The 23111-nt window shown below is 44.0% G+C and overlaps 1 protein-coding gene across 4 annotated transcripts in view; it reads left to right on the top strand.

Moving 5' to 3' along the window:
• The window catches only part of LOC140200264 (dual specificity calcium/calmodulin-dependent 3',5'-cyclic nucleotide phosphodiesterase 1A-like), a 293234-nt gene extending 270367 nt beyond the window's left edge, over positions 1-22867 (top strand). For 2 of the 4 annotated variants that reach the window (XM_072263348.1, XM_072263327.1), the window contains 2 exons: positions 16740-16819; positions 19970-22867. In XM_072263348.1, the coding sequence (XP_072119449.1) occupies positions 16740-16819 (80 nt within the window). In that variant the 3' untranslated portion in view covers positions 19970-22867. The remainder of the gene's footprint in view (positions 1-16739; positions 16820-19969) is intronic. The other 2 variants (XM_072263358.1, XM_072263338.1) reach the window with 1 other exon arrangement.
• Positions 22868-23111: the final 244 nt, after the last annotated feature.

Below are 23111 nucleotides of genomic sequence, written 5' to 3'. Positions count from 1 at the left end.
CTCCACATTTTACATAAAATGTAATTAACTGGATAAGTGAAGCTCTGATAGATCAAGATAACGCTGATTGCTTGATTGACATTGCAGCAGCATGCTGATCCTGCATCACCACGATAGCTCCAGAAACACCCATTCATGAAATGAATTGCATCAGCTTGCCCAGGCTTCTTGGGCAGCACATGGATGACAGAAAAATAGAGAGCTATGTAGGAGGGAAGGGTTAAATTGACTTTAGAGTAGATTAAAAGTCAGCACAACATTGTGGGCCAAAGGGCTTGTACTGTGCTGTGATGTTCTATGTTCTAGATGGTTTACATTATAAAGTTTAGAAAGGGAATAACGATATGCACATTGGGACGTCAACTTCTGCCAAATCACCTCTAAGTGTTTTAATTTGGGAATAAGCCTCTCGTCACCGACTGCACCTGGGTTGAACTCTTGCCTTTCCAAGCCAATAACATTATGGAAATACATCAGCACAAGTAATTGCACAGATCTGCAAGGCAGTTCCTCACCACCTCCTTTGAGGGAAACGAGCGACAAGAATACAAGCCTGCCTTGCCAGTCACACCTACATTTCATGAATAGCTAAAAATAAAAATTTGTTTCCTTCAGATTTCCACAGCACCTTCCCGTGCTGGTTTCACCACACTTTTAATGTCAATATTTCTGGATCCAATAAAGACTAATCAAGACCATTACCTACAGCAGCTAATTATCCTTGTGGTAGTTCATCCTGCAGCCAAGCCATTGAAAGGCTGTGCACTTACATTAAGATGTGAATAAGGTTGAAAATTTACAAGGATGTTGCTGGGTCTGGAAGACCTGAGTTATAAAGAAGATTAGGACTTTGTTCCTTGGGACATCGAAGATTGATGGGAGATTTGATAGAGCTATCCAAAATTATGAGGGGTATAGATAGAGCAAAAGCAAGCAGGCTTTTTCCGCTGAGGTTGGGTTGGGACTACAACTAGAGATCATGTGTTAAGTGTGAAAGGTGAAAAGTTTAAGGGAACCGTGAGGGAAAACTTCCTCACTCAGAGGGTTGTGAAAGTGTGGAACAAGCTGCCAAAGCAAGTGGTGCATGCTAGCTCAATTTTGGCATTTAAGAGAAGTTTGGATGGTAGTGGTATGGATGGCTATGGTCCCAGTGCAGGTCAATGGGAGTAGGCAGTTTAAATGGTTTAGTACAGACTAAGGAGCTGGTGGTAGACCTGAGGAAAGCTAAGGTACCGGTGACCCCTGTTTCCATCCAGGGGGTCAGTGTGGACATGGTGGAGGATTACAAATACCTGGGGATACGAATTGACAATAAACTGGACTGGTCTAAGAACACTGAGGCTGTCTACAAGAAGGGTCAGAGCCGTCTCTATTTCCTGAGAAGACTGAGGTCCTTTAACATCTGCCGGACGATGCTGAGGATGTTCTACGAGTCTGTGGTGGCCAGTGCTATCATGTTTGCTGTTGTGTGCTGGGGCAGCAGGCTGAGGGTAGCAGACACCAATAGAATCAACAAACTCATTCGTAAGGCCAGTGATGTTGTAGGGATGGAACTGGACTCTCTTACGGTGGTGTCTGAAAAGAGGATGCTGTCCAAGTTGCATGCCATCTTGGACAATGTCTCCCATCCACTACATAATGTACTGGGTGGGCGTAGGAGTACGTTTAGCCAGAGACTCATTCCACTGAGATGCAACACAGAGCCTCATAGGAAGTCATTCCTGCCTGTGGCCATCAAACTTTACAACATCAAACTGCAATGGATTCGAAGAAGGAAGTCTGAGGGTCGGGAGCGGGAGTGTGGAGAAAGACATTTTTGAAATTTTCATTTCTTTTCTCCAACGGCGTTCAGGGAGGCGGGACTGCGCAGGCGTGTGATGTCGGGCTGTGCAGCGCTGCAGATTTAAAAGGAACAGAGCCTCATACAGCGGGCAGCGGAGTTTGCGGGCTGTGGAGTGAGCCGGGAGCAGAGTGAAGGCTTAAGGGCTTCGGCTCAACGGGCTTAGGCGGAAACAGGCGAGGCGAGGAAGGTTTGGTATTCATTTTCTGTTGTTATTTGAGGAGAGGGGCAGTATGAGTGTGAGGGCAGTTTGTTGTTCTCAGTGTCGGATGTGGGAGGCCCTGGAGTCTCTAAGCCTCCTGGACGTCTACATCTGCGCCAAGTGCATCGAGATGCAGCTCCTAAGGGACCGCGTTATGGAACTGGAGCTGCAGCTCGATGACCTTCGTCTGGTCAGGGAGAGTGAGGAGTTGATAGAGAGGAGTTACAGGCAGGTGGTCACACCGGGACCACGGGAGGCAGACAAGTGGGTCACGGTTAGGAGGGGGAAGGGGAAGAGTCAGGTAATAGAGAGTACCCCGGTGGCTGTACCCCTTAACAATAGGTACTCCTGTTTGAGTATTGTTGGGGGGGACAGCTTACCCGGGGGAAGCGACAGTGGCCGTTCCTCCGGCACAGAGTCCGGCCCTGTAGCTCAGAAGGGTAGGGAAAGGAAGAGGAGGGCAGTTGTGATAGGGGACTCGATAGTAAGGGGGTCAGATAGGCGATTCTGTGGACGCAGTCCAGAGACCCGGATGGTAGTTTGCCTCCCTGGTGCCAGGGTCCGGGATATTTCTGATCGTGTTCAAGATATCCTGAAGTGGGAGGGTGACGGGCCAGAGGTCGTGGTACATATAGGTACCAATGACATAGGTAGGAAAAGGGAAGAGGTCCTGAAAGGAGAATATAGGGAGCTAGGAAGGGAGTTGAGAAAAAGGACCGCAAAGGTAGTAATCTTGGGATTACTGCCTGTGCCACGCGACAGTGAGAGTAGGAATGCGATGAGGTGGAGGATAAATGCGTGGCTGAGGGATTGGAGCAGGAGGCAGGGATTCAAGTTTTTGGATCATTGGGACCTCTTTTGGTGCAGGCATGACCTGTACAAAAAGGACGGGTTACACTTGAATCCTAGGGGGACCAATATCCTGGCAGGGAGATTCGCGAGGGCTACTGAGGTGACTTTAAACTAGAATGGTTGGGGGGTGGGAATCAAATTAAAGAGGCTAGGCAAGAGGAGGTTAGTTCACAACAGGGGGATGGGAACCAATGCAGAGAGACAGAGGGGTGTAAAGTGAGGGTAGAAGCAAAAAGTAGTAAGGAGAAAAGTAAAAGTGGCAGGCCGACAAATCCAGGGCAAGCATTAAAAAGGGCCACTTTTCAACATAATTGTATAAGGGCTAAGAGAGTTGTAAAAGAGCGCCTGAAGGCTTTGTGTGTCAATGCAAGGAGCATTTGTAACAAGGTGGATGAATTGAAAGTGCAGATTGTTATTAATGATTATGATATAGTTGGGATCACAGAGACATGGCTCCAGGGTGACCAAGGATGGGAGCTCAACGTTCAGGGATATTCAATATTCAGGAGGGATAGACATGAAAGAAAAGGAGGTGGGTTGGCGTTACTGGTTAAAGATGAGATTAACGCAATAGAAAGGAAGGACATAAACCGGGAAGATGTGGAATCGATATGGGTAGAGCTGCATAACACTAAGGGGCAGAAAACGCTGGTGGGAGTTGTGTACAGGCCACCTAACAGTAGTAGTGAGGTCAGAGATGGTAATAAACAGGAAATTAGAAATGTGTGCAATAAAGGAACAGCAGTTAAGTTAGTCCTGACGAAAGGTCTCGGCCTGAAACGTCGACTGCACCTCTTCCTACAGATGCTGCCTGGCCTGCTGCGTTCACCAGCAACTTTGATGTGTGTTGCTTGAATTTCCAGCATCTGCAGAATTCCTGTTGTTAGCAGTTATAATGGGTGACTTCAATCTACATGTAGATTGGGTGAACCAAATTGGTAAAGGTGCTGAGGAAGAGGATTTCTTAGAATGTATGCGGGATGGTTTTTTGAACCAACATGTCGAGGAACCAACTAGAGAGCAGGCTATTCTGGACTGGGTTTTGAGCAATGAGGAAGGGTTAATTAGCAATCTTGTCGTGAGAGGCCCCTTGGGTAAGAGTGACCATAATATGGTGGAATTCTTCATTAAGATGGAGAGTGACATAGTTAATTCAGAAACAAAGGTTCTGAACTTAAAGAGGGGTAACTTTGAAGGTATGAGACGTGAATTAGCTAAAATAGACTGGCAAATGACACTTAAAGGATTGACAGTGGATATGCAATGGCAAGCATTTAAGGATTGCATGGATGAACGACAACAATTGTTCATCCCAGTTTGGCAAAAGAATAAATCAAGGATGGTAGTGCACCCGTGGCTGACAAGAGAAATTAGGGATAGTATGAATCCCAAAGAAGAAGCATACAAATTAGCCAGAAAAAGTGGCTCACCTGAGGACTGGGAGAAGTTCAGAGTTCAGCGGAGGAGGACAAAGGGCTTAATTAGGAAGGGGAAAAAAGATTATGAGAGAAAACTGGCAGGGAACATAAAAACTGACTGTAAAAGCTTTTATAGATATGTAAAAAGGAAAAGACTGGTAAAGACAAATGTAGGCCCCCTACAGACAGAAACAGGTGAATTGATTATGGGGAGCAAGGACATGGCAGACCAATTGAATAATTACTCTGGTTCTGTCTTCACTAAGGAGGACATAAATAATCTTCCAGAAATAGTAGGGGACAGAGGGTCCAGTAAGATGGAGGAACTGAGCGAAATACATGTTAGTAGGGAAGTGGTGTTAGGAAAATTGAAGGGATTAAAGGCAGATAAATCCCCAGGGCCAGAGTGCATCCCAGAGTGCTTAAGGAAGTAGCCCAAGAAATAGTGGATGCATTAGTGATAATTTTTCAAAACTCGTTAGATTCTGGACTAGTTCCTGAGGATTGGAGGGTAGCTAATGTAACCCCACTTTTTAAAAAAGGAGGGAGAGAGAAACCGGGGAATTATAGACCGGTTAGCCTAATGTCGGTGGTGGGGAAACTGCTGGAGTCAGTTATCAAAGATAAGATAACAGCACATTTGGAAAGCGGTGAAATCATCGGACAAAGTCAGCATGGATTTGTGAAAGGAAAATCATGTCTGACGAATCTCACAGAATTTTTTGAGGATGTAACTAGTAGAGTGGATAGGGGAGAACCAGTGGATGTGGTATATTTGGATTTTCAGAAGGCTTTTGACAAGGTCCCACACAGGAGATTAGTGTGCAAACTTAAAGCACACGGTATTGGGTGTAAGGTATTGATGTGGATAGAGAATTGGTTAACAGACAGGAAGCAAAGAGTGGGAATAAATGGTACCTTTTCAGAATGGCAGGCAGTGACTAGTGGGGTACCGCAAGGCTCAGTGCTGGGACCCCAGTTGTTTACAATATATATTAATGACTTGGATGAGGGAATTAAATGCAGCATCTCCAAGTTTGCGGATGACACGAAGCTGGGTGGCAGTGTTAGCTGTGAGGAGGATGCTAAGAGGATGCAGGGTGACTTGGATAGGTTGGGTGAGTGGGCAAATTCATGGCAGATGCAATTTAATGTGGATAAATGTGAAGTTACCCACTTTGGTGGCAAAAGTAGGAAAACAGATTATTATCTGAATGGTGGCTGATTAGGAAAAGGGGAGGTGCAACGAGACCTGGGTGTCATTATACACCAGTCATTGAAAGTGGGCATGCAGGTACAGCAGGCGGTGACAAAGGCAAATGGTATGCTGGCATTTATAGCGAGAGGATTCAAGTACAGGAGCAGGGAGGTACTACTGCAGTCGTACAGGGCCTTGATGAGACCGCACCTGGAGTATTGTGTGCAGTTTTGGTCCCCTAATCTGAGGAAAGACATCCTTGCCATAAAGGGAGTACAAAGAAGGTTCACCAGATTGATTCCTGGGATGGCAGGACTTTCATATGAAGAAGGACTGGATGAACTGGGCTTGTACTCGTTGGAATTTAGAAGATTGAGGGGGGATCTGATTGAAACGTATAAAATCCTAAAGGGATTGGACAGGCTAGATGCAGGAAGATTATGCCCGATGTTGGGGAAGTCCAGAACGAGGGGTCACAGTTTGAGGATAAAGGAGAAGCCTTTTAGGACCGAGATTAGGAAAAACTTCTTCACACAGAGTGGTGAATCTGTGGAATTCTCTGCCACAGGAAACAGTTGAGGCCAGTTCATTGGCTATATTTAAGAGGGAGTTAGATATGGCCCTTGTGGCTATGGGAATCAGGGGGTATGGAGGGAAGGCTGGTGCAGAGTTCTGAGTTGCATGATCAGCCATGATCATAATAAATGGCCGTGCAGGCTCGAAGGGCCGAATGGCCTACTCCTGCACCTATTTTCTATGTTTCTATGTAACTCCTCCTTGGAGGGTCAGACACCCTGAGCCAATAGGCTGGTCCTGGACTTACTTCATAATTTACATATTACTATTTAACTATTTATGGTTTTATTACTATTTATTATTTATGGTGCAACTGTAACGAAAACCAATTTCTCCCGGGATCAATAAAGTATGACTATGACTAGATGGGCCAAAGGATCTGTTTCTGTGCTGTACTTTTCTATGATCCTACGTCTTACAGTGGGAAGGTACACATGGCCCTGAACAATTGTCTTTAGTTATTCTGGTCAAGAGATAAAGGGTTATGTTATTGATTCCTACCATGTAGGTACCAATGACATAGGTAAGAACAGTGACGATGCTCTGCGAAGTGAGTTCGAGAAATTAGGTGCTATGTTAAACAGCAGGACATCCAGGATTATGATCTGATAATTGCTACCTGTGCCACAGGCTACTGAGGCCAGAGAAAGGAAGATCATATGATTTAGCTTGTGGCTAAGGAGTTGTGTAGGAGGGAAGGCATCAGATAGTTGGAAAATTGGGCTCTCTTCCAGTGAATGTGGGACTTGTATAGAAAAGACTGATTGCACCTGAACAGGAGGGGTCTAATATCCTTGCGGGAAGGTTTGTTCGTACTGCATAGTGGGAGTGGGGGGAATTTTAGAGTTGTAGAGTGATGGAAACCAGAGTGCCAGAACAGATGGTAGAGAGGTTATGGAGACAGATGTTGTTAAGAACTCAGACAAAGTAAGGAATCAAAAGGTTGAGCATGGTGTGACTAATGTCCACAGCTGTTTATATTTCAATGCAAGAAGTATTGTGAGAAAGGCAGATGAACTCAGGGCATGGATCAACACATGGAATTATGATTTTGTAGTACTTAGTGAGACTTGGTTGCAGGAGGGGTAGGACTAGCAGCTCAGTATTCTGGGGTTCTGTTGTTTTAGACAGAACAGAGCAGGAGAGGTGGTGTTACTAGTTAGGGAAAATGTCACAGCAGTACTCAGGACAGACCAAAGAACTTGTCTATTGAGGCCCTGTGGGTGGAACTGCGGATTAAGAAAGGTATGACCATGTTAATGGGGCTATATTACAGATGACCCAATAGACCATGGGATTTAGGGGAACAAATTTGTAAAGAGATCGCAGACTGTTGCGAGAAACATAAGGCTGTTATAGTAGGTGATTTTAACTTTCCACCTTATTGATTGGGACTCTCAAACTGTGAAATGACTAGATGGTAGAGATTTGTCAGATGTGTTCAGGAAAGTTTCCTTATTCAGTACATAGAAGTCCCAATGAGAGAGTGTGCAATAATCTGCTAAAAGGAAATGAGGCAGGGCAAGTGACAGAAGTTTGTGTAGGAGAACAATTAGTGATCATAATGCCATTAGTTTTGAAGTAAATATGCAAATAGATAGGTCTGGTCCTCACGTTGAGATTCAAATTGGAAAAAGGCCAATTTTGATGGTATTAGAAGAATTTGGGAAGTGTAGATTTGGACAAGTTGTTTCTCTGGCGAAGGTGTACTTGGTAAGTGTGAGGCCTTCAAAAGTGAATTTTTGAAAGGACAAAGCTTGTATGTGCCTGTCAGAATAAAAGGTATTTTACACATTTAGGGAACCTTGGTTTTCAAGAGATATTGAAGCTTTTGTTAAGAAAAAAGAAGTTGCACAGCAGGTATAGACAGGCAGTACAAATAAGGTATTTATGGAGAATAAGAAATGCAAGAGAATACTTAAGAAACTGGGAGCAGGGGGTGGGGTGGGATGCTAAAATAAGGCATGAGGTTGCCCTAGCAGATAAGGTGAAGGAGAATCCTAAGGGATTCTGTAGATATGTTAAGAGCAAAAGGATAGCAAGGACAAAATTGGTTCTTTGGAAGATTAGAATGGTAATTCACCTGTGGAGCCAACAGATGAGGGAGATCTTAAATGGATTTTTTGTAATTGTATTTATTCAGGAGATGGACACAAAGTCTATAGAAGTGAGGCAAAGTAGCAGCGAGGTCTTGGCCCTTATACAGGTTACAGAGGAGGAGGTGTTTGCTGTCATGAGGCAAACTAGGATGGATAAATCCCCAGGGCCTGACCAGGTGTTCCCTTGGACCTTGTAGAAGGCAAGTACAGCAATTGCAGGAGCCCTAGCGGAGATATTTGAATCATCCTTAGTGACAGATGAGGTACTGGAGGATTGGAGGGTAGCTAATGTTGTTCCGCTGTTTAAGAAAGGCTCTAAAAATAAACCAGGAGATTATAGGGAGGTGAGCCTGACATCAGTAGTGGGTAAGTTAGGAACCTTGGAGGCTTGTGACTAGTGCGGTGCTGCATGGTTTGGTGCTGGGTCTGTTGATGTTTGTCATCTATATTAATGACCTGTATGATAATGTGGTTAACTGGATCAGCAAATTTGCAGATGACACCACGATTGGGGGTGTAGTGGACAGCGTGGAAGACTATCAGGGCTTGCAGCAGGATCTGGATCAGCTGAAAAATGGTAGATGGAACTTAATGCAGTGAAGTGTGATGTGTTGCCATTCTCTGGGACCAGCCAGGGTAGGTCTTAACGGTGAATGTTCAGGCACCGAGGAAAGCTGTAGAACAAAGGGATCTGGAAATACAGTGAATATTTTCATTGAAATTGGTGGCACAGGTCATAAAGAAAACTACTGGCATATTAGCCTTCACAAATCAAAATATTGAGTACATGAGATAGAATGATAAGACATTGATGAAGTCTAATTTGCAATACTGTGTGCATTATTGGTCACCTACCTACAGGAAAGATGTGAGTACTTTGAAAGAGTACAGAGAAAATTTACAAGGATTTTGCTGGGACTAGAGGCCCCGAGTTACAATGTAAGATTGACTAGGTTAAGACCTTATTCCTTGTAGAAGACTGAGGGGAGATTTGATAGTGGTATACAAAGTTATGAGGGATATAGATAGTGTAAATGCAAGCAGGCTTTTTCATTTGAGGTTGGGTGAGACTATGACTATAGGTCATGAGTTAAGGGTGAAAAGTGAGAAGTTTAGGGGAACATCAGGGGACGAGCTATCAGCACAAATGATGCATACAAGCTCAGTTTCAAAGTTTAAGTAGAAGTTTGGATAAGTACCCGGGTGATAGTGGTATGAAGGGTTACCATCTAGGTACAGGTCGATGGGAGTAGGCAGCTCAAATGGTTTAGCATGGACCTGTTTCTGTACCGTACTTTCCTATGACTTTAAGGGGGAATCTGATAGGAGAGGACAGTGGACCATGGGAAGGAGGAGGGACATCAGAAAGAGATAATAGACAAGTGAAGAGAAGAGGTGTAAGAGGGGAGCCAGAAGGGATAAGATAGGAGCCCTCCTGTTTCCTTTCCAAAGTTGTTGATAGGTCTCATCCAAAATGCCAACTATTTATTCCTCTCCAAGAATGCTGCCTCTTCATCCTCCAGCATTCTGTGTGTGTTGTTCTGGATTTCCAGCAGCTGTAGAATCCCGTGTTCATAATTTAGAACTTGCCTTCCTGCCATTTGGCACAGAAAGTTTGGATGGCAACCTACAGGAAGTCACCAACAGAATGGCAGTGGTGGGACCACAGGTGTTCACTTTCTGAAAGGCAATTGTTGATTCCTTCTTCCTGGAACCACTAGTGGTCATCTTTAAAGGCCTTTTTGAGTTTTGACAACCAGAGCCATTATGGCTTAGTTTGAACCAATGAACGAATTTGCAGCAATGAAGTCTGAGCTCACGCCTGAGTATGCAGATGTTAGATGATTTCTGTTTGTGCCTAATGGGAGCTGAGGCAGAATGTTGGAGGATTGATTGATCTGCAGGTATTGGAACCACCATGGCATGCACACTCTAAAGAATGGGTCCACAATCCTTGCGGATTATGTGTGAAATTCAGCTTGTTTGTATCCCTTAATATTTCACACATTCTTCTGGAGTAAATTCAGGGATATAAACAACCCAATTCGCCCACTCATGACCTTTTGGGTTGGACGTCTGCCTGCTTTAGCCATCTGGCTAGTACATTACTCTTGGTCCACAGCTGTTTGCCGAAAAGGGAGTAGGCACTAGATTACTCAGTTCAAAAGCAATGATTATGCTCTCCTTATGAATGATTTCCTCACCATGTGTGTGAAAAAGTAATTAAAAGTCCCAAGCAGGGTAATCAACACATCAGCTCTCATTACTCAGGCCATCAGCCAGCTTTGGAATGCTGCCACATTACAATTCTCGTTTTAGTTTTCTGGAGATGTTTTCATTTGAGTCCTTGCCTTCTGCTAACTTGGCACCTTGGATGGTCTTTCCTTCATCCTATATGAGTCACACATACATCCAGTGATCCACAAAAGCAGATCCTATATCTAAACTATTCTCTTTCACATGCAGCATGCTAATTTCCAAAAGGGGAGCTGAACTTCAGCCAAGATGTGACTCTGGAAAAGTAGTCACATCCTGGCCAGGTGGGAAAAGAAAGGCACATGAATGGGTTATGGTGTGAGGAGGGAGTGGTTTGAAATGAGGGATACAATTTGGGATGAGACGAATGTAAAGGCATGGCTTAGACATGAGCTCTGTGGTGCCACCAAAGTGGTAGGTTATTGGACCCTGGCTTGTCTGCAAGAAATATCATTTTGTTTCTTACAAGAGAGAGAAAATACAAGAGAGTGACAATCTGCTGGAGAAACTCAGGGGGTCAAGTAGCGGAAAGAAAGTAATTGTTGATGTTTCGGGTTGAAACCCTACATCAGGACTGAGAGGGCAGAGGGGAGATGGCTAGTGTAAAGAAATGAAGTGGTGGTAATGGAGTCCGAGGTGGTTGATGCACTGAGGAGGTACTGACAGGTAGGCTGCGCCAAGTAGAGGAGGGGAGAAAATATGGAGCTGGGAGACAGTGGGAGGTGAATAGCAAAAGAAGCAAACAAAGAGGAGTGGGAGATTAAGAGAAAAGGAACAAAGAGCAAGCGGGAGGAGGAAGGAGTGAACATTGTTGATGCAGAAGGAGGGAGGAGTGGACATCGGAGATGCAGGAGGGAGGAGTGGACATTGGAGACGCAGGAGGAAGGAGGAGTGGACATTGGAGACGCAGGAGGGAGGGAGGAGTGGACATTGGAGATGCAGGTGGGCACTGGAGATGCAGGAGGGAAGAGTGGACATTGGAGACGCAGGAGGAGGGAAGAAGGAACATTGGAGACGCAGGAGGGAGGAGTGGACATTGGAGATGCAGGAGGGAGGAGTGGACATTGGAGACGCAAGAGGAGGGAGAATGGTCATTGGAGATGCAGGAGGAGGGAGGAGTGGACATTGGAGACGCAGGAGAGAGGAGTGGACATTGGAGACGCAAGAGGGGGGAGGAGTGGACATTGGAGACGCAGGAGGAGGGAGGAGTGGACATTGGAGACGCAGGAGGGAGGAGTGGACATTGGAGACGCAGGAGGAGGGAGGAGTGGACATTGGAGACGCAGGAGGAGGGAGGAGTCGACACTGGAGACGCAGGAGGGAGGAGTGGACATTGGAGACGCAAGAGGGAGGAGGAGTGGACATTGGAGACGCAGGAGGAGGGAGAGTGGACATTGGAGACGCAGGAGGAGGGAGGAGTGGACATTGGAGACGCAGGAGGAGGGAGGAGTGGACATGGGAGACGCAGGAGGAGGGAGAGTGGACATTGGAGATGCAGGAGGAGGGAGAATGGACATTGGAGACGCAGCAGGAGGGAAGAGTGGACATTGGAGATGCAGGAGGAGGGAGGAGTGGACATTGGAGACGCAGGAGGAGGGAGAGTGGACACTGGAGACGCAGGAGGAGGGAGAGTGGACATTGGAGACGCAGGAGGAGGGAGGAGTGGACATTGGAGACGCAGGAGGAGGGAGAGTGGACATTGGAGATGCAGGGGGGGAAGAGTGGACATTGGAGACGCAGGAGGGAGGAGTGGACATTGGAGATGCAGGAGGAGGGAGGAGTGGACATTGGGGACGCAGGAGGAGGGAGGAGTGGACATTGGAGACGCAGGAGGAGGGAGGAGTGGACATGGGAGACGCAGGAGGACATTGGAGACGCAGGAGGACATTGGAGATGCAGGAGGAGGGAGAGTGGACATTGGAGGCGCAGGAGGAGGGAGAATGAACATTGGAGACGCAGGAGGAGGGAGGAGTGGACATTGGAGATGCAGGAGGAGGTAGGAGTGGACATTGGAGACGCAGGAGGAGGGAGGAGTGGACATTGGAGACGCAGGAGGAGGGAGGAGTGGACATTGGAGATGCAGGAGGAGGGAGGAGTGGCCATTGGAGTCGCAGGAGGAGGGAGAAGTGGACGTTGGAGACGCAGGAGGAGGGAGGAGTGGACATTGGAGACGCAGGAGGGAGGAGTGGACATTGGAGACGCAGGAGGGAGGAGTGGACATTGGAGATGCAGGAGGAGGGACAGAAGCAGCAAAACAAAGGTTCCAGTAGTGTATTCTGATGTAAAGGAGATGAGAAAGTGAAAGTGAACCATTAAGGAGACTCAGACTCATACAGGTCAGAAGCAGACCCTTCGATCCAACTGATCCATGCCAACATAGATTCCCATCTCGCTGTGTTTGGCTCAATTCTCTCTAAATCTTTCCCATCCATGTATCTGCCCAAGTACTTTTTAAAGGTTGTTAATGTATCTGCCTCAACCACTTCATCTGATAGCTCATTGCAAATCCCAACCATCCTCTGTGTGAAATGTCTTCCCTTTCACCTTAAGCCTATATGCTTTACTCTTGAATCCCAAACCCTGGGGGAGAAAAGATTGTGGATTCATCCTATCAATGCATCTCATAATTTTATATATTCTAAAGATCCCCCTTCATTACTCTGTGCTTCCATGGGAAAAGGTCCAAACCTGCTTGACCTTTCTCCATAACTCATTCTCTCAAACCCCAGCAACATTCTTGTAAATCTCTTCTGTACTTTTTCCAACTTAATGGCATCTTTCCTACTGCAGGGTGACCAAAACTGAACACAATGTTCCAACTGCAACCTCACCAATGTCTTATACAACTGCAACATAAATCCCAGCTTTTATTCTGTGCTTTGACTGATGAAGGCCTGCGTGCCCAAAGCAATCTTCACTATCCTTTCTGCCTGCAACACCAGGAACTGCACACTTGAACTCAAAGGTACAATTTAATGTCAGAGAAATGTATACAATATACATCCTGAAATGCTTTTTCTTTGCAACCACCCACAAAAACAGAGGAGTGCCCCAAAGAATGTTAAATGTTAGAACCCCAAAGTACCCCCCAGCTCCGCCACCCTGCGCGTAAGCAGCAGCAGCAACAACCCCCTCCCCCATCTGCAAAAAAAAAGCGCATCGGCACCGCGACCGAGCACTCAAGCGTGAGCAAAGCAACAGCAAAGATACAAACTTGCAGTTACCCCAAAATCCTGCGTTTCACCCGGTATTCGACATATCACAGGTTCTCTCTCTTCCTATTAAGGGCGAAAGAGGTTTCTCTATTTTCCCAACAAGTGGGGAGACATAACAAACAACTCACTGGTTTACGATGTTAAAAGTCCATCACGTCACTTTTTATCGAACTCTGTGCCCAAAAAACTGGGCACACAACTATTATTCTGAACAAATATTCTGATTCCCCAGACCACACATGGGTCTCCTGTTGTGACACCGACCCCACGATCTGTCCGTCTCCAGAGCTCTGAGATCCTAGGCTTCTGAATCCGAGCCGGACTCTTAGGCTGTCACTGTCTATGGCATCACCTATTTCAGTGTCATCTGAAAACTTACTCATCATTCCTTGTATATTTTCACCCAGATCATTAATATATGGATGAAAAATAGTTGTGAGCCAGCACCCAGCCCTAGGGAATAATATGAGCCATGGGACTCCAGTCCAAAAAATAGGCTTCTACTGTCCCCCTCTGCTTCTACCACCAACCATGCCAAGCCAAATCCAGTTTGTCAGCTCTTACTGGATCCCATGCATTCTAAATTTCAATTATAACCTACCATTTGGAAGCTAATTAAAGGCCTTACTGAAGTCCTCATAGACCCTGTGTACTGCCCTGTCCTCATCAACCTGCTTGGTTACTTCTTCAAAGAAACTCGTTCTTCGGACATTATGTCCCAGTCACAAAGCCGTGCTATCTTTAATCAAACTCCGCTTTTCCTAATGCTGGTATATCTCATCACATAAAGGCACAGCATTTGCCACCAACCAGTCTTCCACCACTTCAACCCCACCTAAAAAGCCAACGCATATCTAGCTTCCCACAATGATCTTGTGTATACTTGATCAGGCCCTGGAGATTTATCTACTTTAATACATTTAAAACATCTAATAGCTCCTCTGCTCTATCGCAGACTAGCTCTAAGACTCCTCATTAAATATCTCAAGGTCCAAAGTCCTTCTGCATGGTAAGGCCTTCATTATTTGTGTAAGATAACTTTCTGGAACACAATTAACACATTGTACCCCATCTAAGGCCTTGGCACTATGGCAGTCCCATTCTATATTAGCAAAGTTAAAATCCCCTATGATGACACCCCTATTATTCTTGCAACTTCCTGCAATCTCTTTGCATGCTTGTTCCTCTAATTCCTGTTGACTATTTGGAGATCAATAGCACAATGCCAACAAAGAGACCATCTCCTTCTTGTGTTTCAGTTTCACCCATAATGCCTCAATGGATAATCACTTAGAATTTCATCTCAGACAACTGTAATGTTCACTTCAATCACAAATGCAACCTACCCCCTCTCTTTCATCCACCTCTACCCTATCTATAGCACCTGTACCCTGGAACTTTTAGCTGCCAGTCCTGTCCCTACCAAGAATATGGAGAGAATAACAAATGGGATTCATGGAGAATTATAAATGCTTCATGGTCAGCATAAACCATGATGCCAAAAGTCCTGTTTCCTTGCTGTTTCCCCCTATAATTTCTATTAGTAACCATCAATATATGTCCACCTGAGTCCAAAGTATGTCCGTGCTAGCCCTTTCCACTTGTATGGCTATGTGTTAGTTGTTGTTGTATAGAAAATTGACATAAAATCAGTGTTCTGGCCTCTAGAGGCACAGTTCTTTTTGTATGAGCATCAGATCCAACACTTCAGCTGTTTTTTTTATACTACTTCCTGCACCGTTTGTTTTAATTCTGATTTGAAGCATACAGTGGAAAAACATTCATCCCCATCCACTCATTATTTGCCCTTAAGACAACAGTATCTGTGAGTCTTACATTTTTGTTGATAGCAGTAGACATTTAATAGGTATATTTTGAACAAAGTCCCACGTTTAAGTTTATCTTTGCGCCACGTGTTTACTCTTCTTTATACGGCATAGTTATGGAGTGTTGCATACGTGTACTTCTCTGGTTAACACCTGTTGTGAGAATAATCAACAGCATTAGTATGTTCAGGCATACAAAGATTCTGAATTGAAGCTAATACGCATTTTGCTTAGCTTTCTGCAGTTTCCCCCAAAAAAATCTCATTAAAAAACCCTCAAAGAAAGCTTCCACCTCGGGTGATTTTTGAGAAGTTATTTAGATAGCTACACAGCTGTGTCCACATGCACAGTGTGGGCAGTAGAATTAGTAATCAGATGACCTGTCAACCTGTCTGGCAGACTGATGTGCCAACCAAACTGTACACTTCAAAATCTTTTACAAATGTGTTTTACACCAATCTGTACTCTGATGGATATCAGTGAACTGTGTTCTGCTGTACCTACTGTCCACTGGGTTTGGACAACACAGTGGCACAGATGATAGAGCTGATGAAACTTCGGTGACCCAGGTTTAATCAGGACCACAGATGCAGTCCGCTTGCTATTTATATGCAAGAGACTGAGACTGGGTTTTCTATGCGTAATCCAGTTTCCTCCTCCATTCCAAAGGAGGGCAGGTCATGTTGAGGAAGCAGGGCGGCTGCAGAAAGACTTAGACAGATTAGGAGAATGGGCAAAGAGATGGCAGATGAAATTCAGTTTCTCCAAGTGTATGGTCATGCACTTTGGGAGAAGGAATAAAAACATAGATCATTTTCTAAATGGGGAGAAAATTCAAAAATCTGAGGTGCAAAGGTAATTGGCAGTGTTTGTGCAGGATTCCCTAAAGGTTAATTTGCAGTTTGAATTGGTGGTGAGGAAGGTGAATGTAATGTTCAAATTCATTTAAAGAGGACGAATATATGAGGGGTGATTGATAAGTTTGTGGCCTAAGGTAGAAGGAGTCAATTCTAGAAAACCTAGCACATTTATTTTTCAACATAGTCCCCTCCTACATTTATACACTTAGTCCAGCAGTCGTGGAGCATACCGATCTTGGACCTCCAGAAAATGTCCACAGATGTGTAACTGGTAAGTTCGTAGCCTAAGGTAGAAGGAGTTGAGTTACACAGCTCTTGTTACATGCACATGCAGGTCAACTCTTTGAGTGATTATGCAGAAAGATTGAAGTTAATAACTCATCTCCTTCTATTCTAGGCCATGAACTTATCAATCAGCCCTGCTGTGGACACTTTCTGGAGGTCCAAGATCCGTATGCTACACAACCGCTGGACTAAGTGTGTAAATGTAGGAGGGGACTATGTTAAAACATAGATGTGCTAGGCTTTCTCAAATTGACTCCGTCTAACTTAGGCTACAAATTTATCAATTACCCTTCGTAAAAGCAAGGAAGTAACGTTGAGGCTGCATAAGGCACTGGTGAGGCTTCACTTGGAGTATTTTGAGCAGTTTTAGGCTCCTTATTTAAGAAAGGATGTGCTGATATTGGAGAGGTTTGAGAGGAGGTTCACGAGAATGATCCTGGGAATGAAAGATTTATCATACGAGCAGCGATCAAAGGCTCTGGGTCTGTACTCACTGGAACTTAGAATGAGGGGAGATCGCATTGAAACCTATCAAATGTTGAAAGGGCTAGATAGAGTGGATGTGAAGGGAATGTTTCCTTTGGTGGGGGGAGTCTAGGACCAGAGGGTACAGCCTCAAAATAGAGAGAAGTCTATTTAGAACAGAGATGAGGAGGAATTTCTTTAGCCAGAGGGTGGTGATTCTGTGGAATTCATTGCCAAAGGCACCTGTGGAGGCCATGTTACTGGCTGCACTTAAGGCAGAAGTTGGTAGGTTCTTGATTAGTCAGGCAGTAAAGGTTATGGGGAGAAAGCAGGAGAATGGGGTTGAGAGAGGAAGGGAATAGCTATGATGATATAGCAGAGCAGACTCGATGGACTGAATGGCCTAATTCCATTCCTATGTCTTATGGTGTAAAGACACATTATTTGATAGGTTTATTAGCAGAAGTAAAATTGCCGCAGTGTGTAGGTGAACAGTAGATTAGGGAGAGTCTATGGGAAAACAGGAAGAATAAAATAGAAACATAGAAACATAGAAAAATAGGATTAGAGTTATGAATTATCAATGAATACTCACTTGTTGGTGTGAACTTGGTAGATCAAAGCACCTATTTCTGTATACTATGACTCTATGAAAACTTTGGCACTTCAATTTCTAGAAACTGAGTTACTATGACATTTCATTTGCTCCATTAACCATGATCGATATCACCAGACAAGGAAAAATTCTGCAGATGCTGTTAGTCAAAGTAATACACACAAAATGCTGGACGAACTCAGCAGGCCAGGAGCACCCATGGAAAAAAGTAAACAGTTTGCATTTCAAGCCAAGACCCCTTATCAGGACTGAAAAAGAGAGATGAAAAGTCAGAGTGAGAAGGTGGAAGGAGAAGAGAAAGAGGTACAAGGTGTTAGCTGGTAGGTGAAACCGGGAGAGGGAGGAGGGGTGAAGTAAAGAGCTGGGAAGTTGGTTGGTGAAAGAAATAAAGGGCTGGAGAAGGGAGAACCTAATAGGAGAGGATCGAAGGCCTTGGAAGAAAGGGAAGGGGGCAGGAGAGCACCATGCACCATACAGAGGTGATTGGCAGGTAAGGAGATAAGGTGAGAGAGGGAAGTGGAATTTGGGAATAGTGAAGGGGGGGGCGGTAATTACCAGCAATATCACATTTAGATACAAAATGATAATATTGAAATGCATATTTTAATGACTATCTAAATGTTACTCTTTGTAGTTTAAATAGTAGGGCTATTTTTATAACTATGCTTTCCCTCCATTGGGGTGGAACTTTTTAGTTGTTTTCCAACAAACTGCTCACTGATAAGGAAATTAGGTGAAATATGACTTGGTTCTAGACTCCAGCACTCAGTGGGGAATGGCAAGGACACCAAGTGATAGCTGTTGTTTTGGTGGCAAGCTAATCATTTCCTACTGGCAATATTTCTTAGAGTCATTTAGTGGGTCCAATAGTGACGACTATGGTTGTCAATTTTAAACAAAATATTTTATTTTTATTTATTTATTGAGATACAGCACAGAAGCCCTCCGAGCTTCGCTGTTCAGCAACCCGAGTTAATCCGAGCCTAATCATGGGACAAAACCCAATGAACAGTTAACCTACCCGTTGGACTGTGGAAGGAAACCGGAATACCTGGAGGAAGCCGATGTGGTCAAAGGGAGAACATACAAACTCCTGACAGGCAGTGCCAGGGACTGAGCCTGGGTCGCTGGTACTGTGAAGCGTTGTACTAACTATTGTGATATACTGTTCATCAACATCTATCTTTATTCTCTCACAAGGTACAAAATCCTGGACCTTCTGTGACCACTAGTGTGACTGACCACTGGTGGACCAGGGCAGAACAGTAATGATTTGAACTGAGGTGCCAGATACATTTCACATCTGGCTACTCAACTTTATAGCAGCCTGGCTAGAACACCCCATTCGTTTTAATTAAGGTTTCAACCTTGAGCATAAAGATAAATGTAGGAAAATGCGCTGTATATTTTTCTTTGTTTTACTCTTAAGTTAATTTAAATTAATTATTAATTACAGGTAGTTACGGCCTGTTATGCCTCTGACGTTCATGGCATCAATGAAGGTCCTCCATCTCTGTCTGTCCTTGGCCATCTTGGTCTTGGAGGTGTTCAGGGCTTCCTTCATCATGCCAGTACTTCATCTCAGTCTTCACTGTCAGTCATGCAAATCCTGGGAGGAGACTCAGGAATACCGGTGCACACAGACCCTTCATTGCTGTTTCTGAAACAGTTTTGTTTTATCAGTCAGGGTCGTTAGCCCTTAGCGGAACCCCTGAACCTGGAGGTCAGGTGGACCACTCTTAGTCTGGCCTTCTCCCTTTGATCTGTTTGGCATGGATTTAGCAGGAGTTCAAGCACAAGGCCTTAACTCCAGCCAACATATCTCTCCGGATCATTGAGACACACAAGCCTCCAAACCCTATGACAAGGTTGTGATCCTCTTGGAGGATTAGTTATCAGTACTTAAAGTTGTAAGTATTATCCTATTGTTGAGATTATATAAAACTACATTTTAACTTGTTTAAAAAGTAAAGAAAACAGTTCATGGTCTGTTGACAGCAATGAGTCCTCACTTCATTCCCTAGTCACTGCTCATTGCCTGCTCTGCTTTATAGGACATAGAAACAGAGAATCAGCTTGGTCAGGCATCTTGTTTCCAGATCCAGTTAGTGTGGTTGGGCTGGGGAGGGGGATGTTTGGGTGATGACCTGAATGTTATACAATGTAGCTCATTGTATTAACTTGTTGCTGCATTCCTTCCCTATTAGCTCTCATAACCATAACCAGAATATGACACTGATGTCTGCTTCTTTCTCTTGCAGGGTCAGACGTGCAGCCTGCCACTGGAAACTAGCGCCCTCGTGCTTGTTCAGATTGTCAGTTTTTTTTCCCTACAAAGTCTGGCTGACAGATGAAAGCTTGAACTGTGTTTCAAGTACTGCTCTTCCCATTGACCATTTTAAAAAGACTTCCAACTAAATTCACTGTTTTTTTTATTTAAGGTGTTCATCATTTTTGTTTAACATTGCATTATTTTTGGAGAGGTAAAAATAGTTCTCCATGTTTTTACTTTTTTTTTAAGTCAGGGCCCTAATTCTCCCATTGTAATAACTGGTGTTTTAAAGCGTTATCCTGATGGCAGATCTTAGGAATTAAACTTGAATGCGTAAATGCTATGAAGCTATATTAGAAATATTCATTGAATGCTGGTAAAGCACAAAGAGTGGAAGTAAGGATAGCACCGTGTAACATTTGTGTTACTTTGTGTGTGTTATGCTATATTGATGCTTCTCTGCCATAAAATTTCTTTAGAACTGTACTGTAGCATATGTAGGAATAAAAGATTCAAGTAGAACCTTTTTTCATGAAATAGCACCATCTTCCTACCACTTTAAGCTGGAAATACAATTTGATTTACTCTATTCACTTATATAACACTACCATATCATTTTGGAACCATTTTGTGTCCTTATTTGCAAAACTATAATTGACTTATTCATTTCATTCCTAAACCCACCACTTCCACCTCTGATATCATCACATCTCGACTTACTTGCTATTGAAACCCATGTCTTTGCAAATGCTGTCCCACAAGTTTTAGTAAACACAAGATCATCCAAAACACTTCTGCTTGTTTCCTGATTGGAAGGTCCTGCTCGCCATTCCTGCTGTGACCTCTGCTCCCAGTTCTGGCAGAATGCTGATTTCAGTACTTGTGTCCACCATGACCTTCCCCACCTATGACCATTAGGATCTCTGTACTTCTCAAATTTTAATGATTTAAATATAATTAGGAATAAAAAATTGCAGATGGTGGAAATCTGAAATAAAAACAGAAATTGCTCTATAAACATTCAGCAGGAACTGGTTCAGACAAATGGTCCTGGGCGGGAGGGGACGTTGATCTGGACCATGAGAGGCCTGCGTCAGGCATTTTCATGCCTTACAAGGCACAGATTGGAAGTCTGTGTGGGGCGCCACTCCTCGTAGACACTAGAACAATGAGTCTTGCTCAAGGACACAAACACGCTGCCACAGCTGAGGCGTGAACCAGCGACCTTCAGCTCACTAAACGAACACCTTAACCACTTGGCTACGCGTCCAACACGTGCCCTGGGTCTAAAGTAACTGTTCCTCTTTTCACTGAGTTTGCTGTATTAATTATTCCATCTGTCTCTGCAGTGTAAGCTGCCAAGACCTAGAACACTACAGTTGTTTTCCTTACCCCACCAATCCACCCTCCTCTTCTCTAACCCCCCCCAAAATACTTATATTATCAACATGTTTTTTATCTGCCCTATTTATGTGATCTGATGTCTTTGTCACATTTCATTTGTTAACATTTCTATGAAATACTTTACAACATTAAAAGCACTAGATTAAAGTTGATGTTCATATACATTATTTTTGAGAGACAACACACTAACTTTGCATAAATGGACTTTAAATCATTGTAATCTCTGAGGTTGAGATGTTGGATAAAATGCTCCAGGATTTTCACTCAAGGTATATCAAAGAAGCCTGAAGATTGCTACAGGGCATTTTGTAGATAACAGTAGTGGAGAATGTGAAAGTTTTAAATGCTGGATGACCTGGCCATAAAGTGGGCTGGTTGAGAACATAGATCAGTATGCAGCACAGGAACAGGGCTCTTGGCCCACTACATCTGCACAGATAAACTAAATAATCCCATCTGCTTTATCCATATCTGTCTGCCTGCTCATGTGCGTGTCCAGATGCCCAGGAAACATTGCAATTGTATCTGCCCCTACCACCTTTCCTGGCAGTCTGTTGCAGGCACCTGCCACTATGTGTGTAAACAGAAGCTTACCTCGTAAATCTTTAAAGTTCTGCCCCCGCCCCTTAAACCTATGCCCTCTAGTATTTGATGTGGATACGTTGGGGAAAAAGGCTCTGATTATTTATCAGAAATTCTTCTCAGAATTTTATATGCTTCTATCAGATCGCTCCTCAGCTTCCAACACTCCACACAAAACTATCCAAAATTTGTCTAACCTCTCCCTATTTAAGCTTTAATCTGATTAACCTCTTCTGGAGCCTCACCAAAGCTCCCACTTCCTTCCTATAGTGTGGTGAGCAGAAATTGAGACAACACTCCAAAGATTTACGCAACTACAACACAATTTCCCAATTTTTTAAGTCGCGCACACAGTCTGTTTTCTTTATCACTCTATCCACTTGTGTTGTCACTGCAGGGAGCAAAAGGCTTGCACTCCAAGATCTTTCTGTAAATCAATGCTCCTGAGGATCATGCCATTTACTATACAGTTTCCCCCTTACATTTAACCTCCCAAATGCATCACCTCACACTTGGCCAGACTGAGCTCCTCCTGCCATTTCTCCAACCAGGTTTCCAACTGGTACTGTTCCTGCTATATCATTTGACAACCTTCCTCAATATCCTCAACTTCACAAATGTCCATATTGAGTGCAAACTTACTAATCAATCTCCTGACATTTTCAATCTAATGATTTATAGATATAGTATATTACAAACAACAGTGGTCCCAGCACTGATACATGTCTAACACCACTGGGTACAGACCTGCAGTCAGAAAAAATACTCCTTCATCACAGCACTCCATCTTTTATCTTTCATAACCAACCTAATTTTGTATACAATTTACAGTAGATCCCATGTGACTTAATCTTCTGGAACTTTTCAAATGTTTTATTCAAGTCTGTGTACCCTCATCAATCACCTTTGTCAAACCTCAGGAAACTCGATCAAATTTGTGAGACAGGACCTCAGCTCCACGCCTCCCCACAAAAGAAAGCTTATACTAACTTTTTCAAATGGGAGTAAATCCTGGATAGCATCATGCTGCTTGAGTTTTGACACAAATGCAGGTAAATGAAGTGTTTTCCACCATTCTCCTGATGAACTCTATTGATGGTGAAAAAGATTTGTGGTATTGGAAAATGGGGAAAAAAAACAACATT

The sequence above is a fragment of the Mobula birostris genome, chromosome 1 (genome assembly GCF_030028105.1).
Source record: "Mobula birostris isolate sMobBir1 chromosome 1, sMobBir1.hap1, whole genome shotgun sequence".
Taxonomy (NCBI): domain Eukaryota; kingdom Metazoa; phylum Chordata; class Chondrichthyes; order Myliobatiformes; family Myliobatidae; genus Mobula; species Mobula birostris.
The sequence above is the reverse complement of the archived record's forward strand: the minus strand, read 5'-3'. Positions and strand labels throughout refer to the sequence as shown.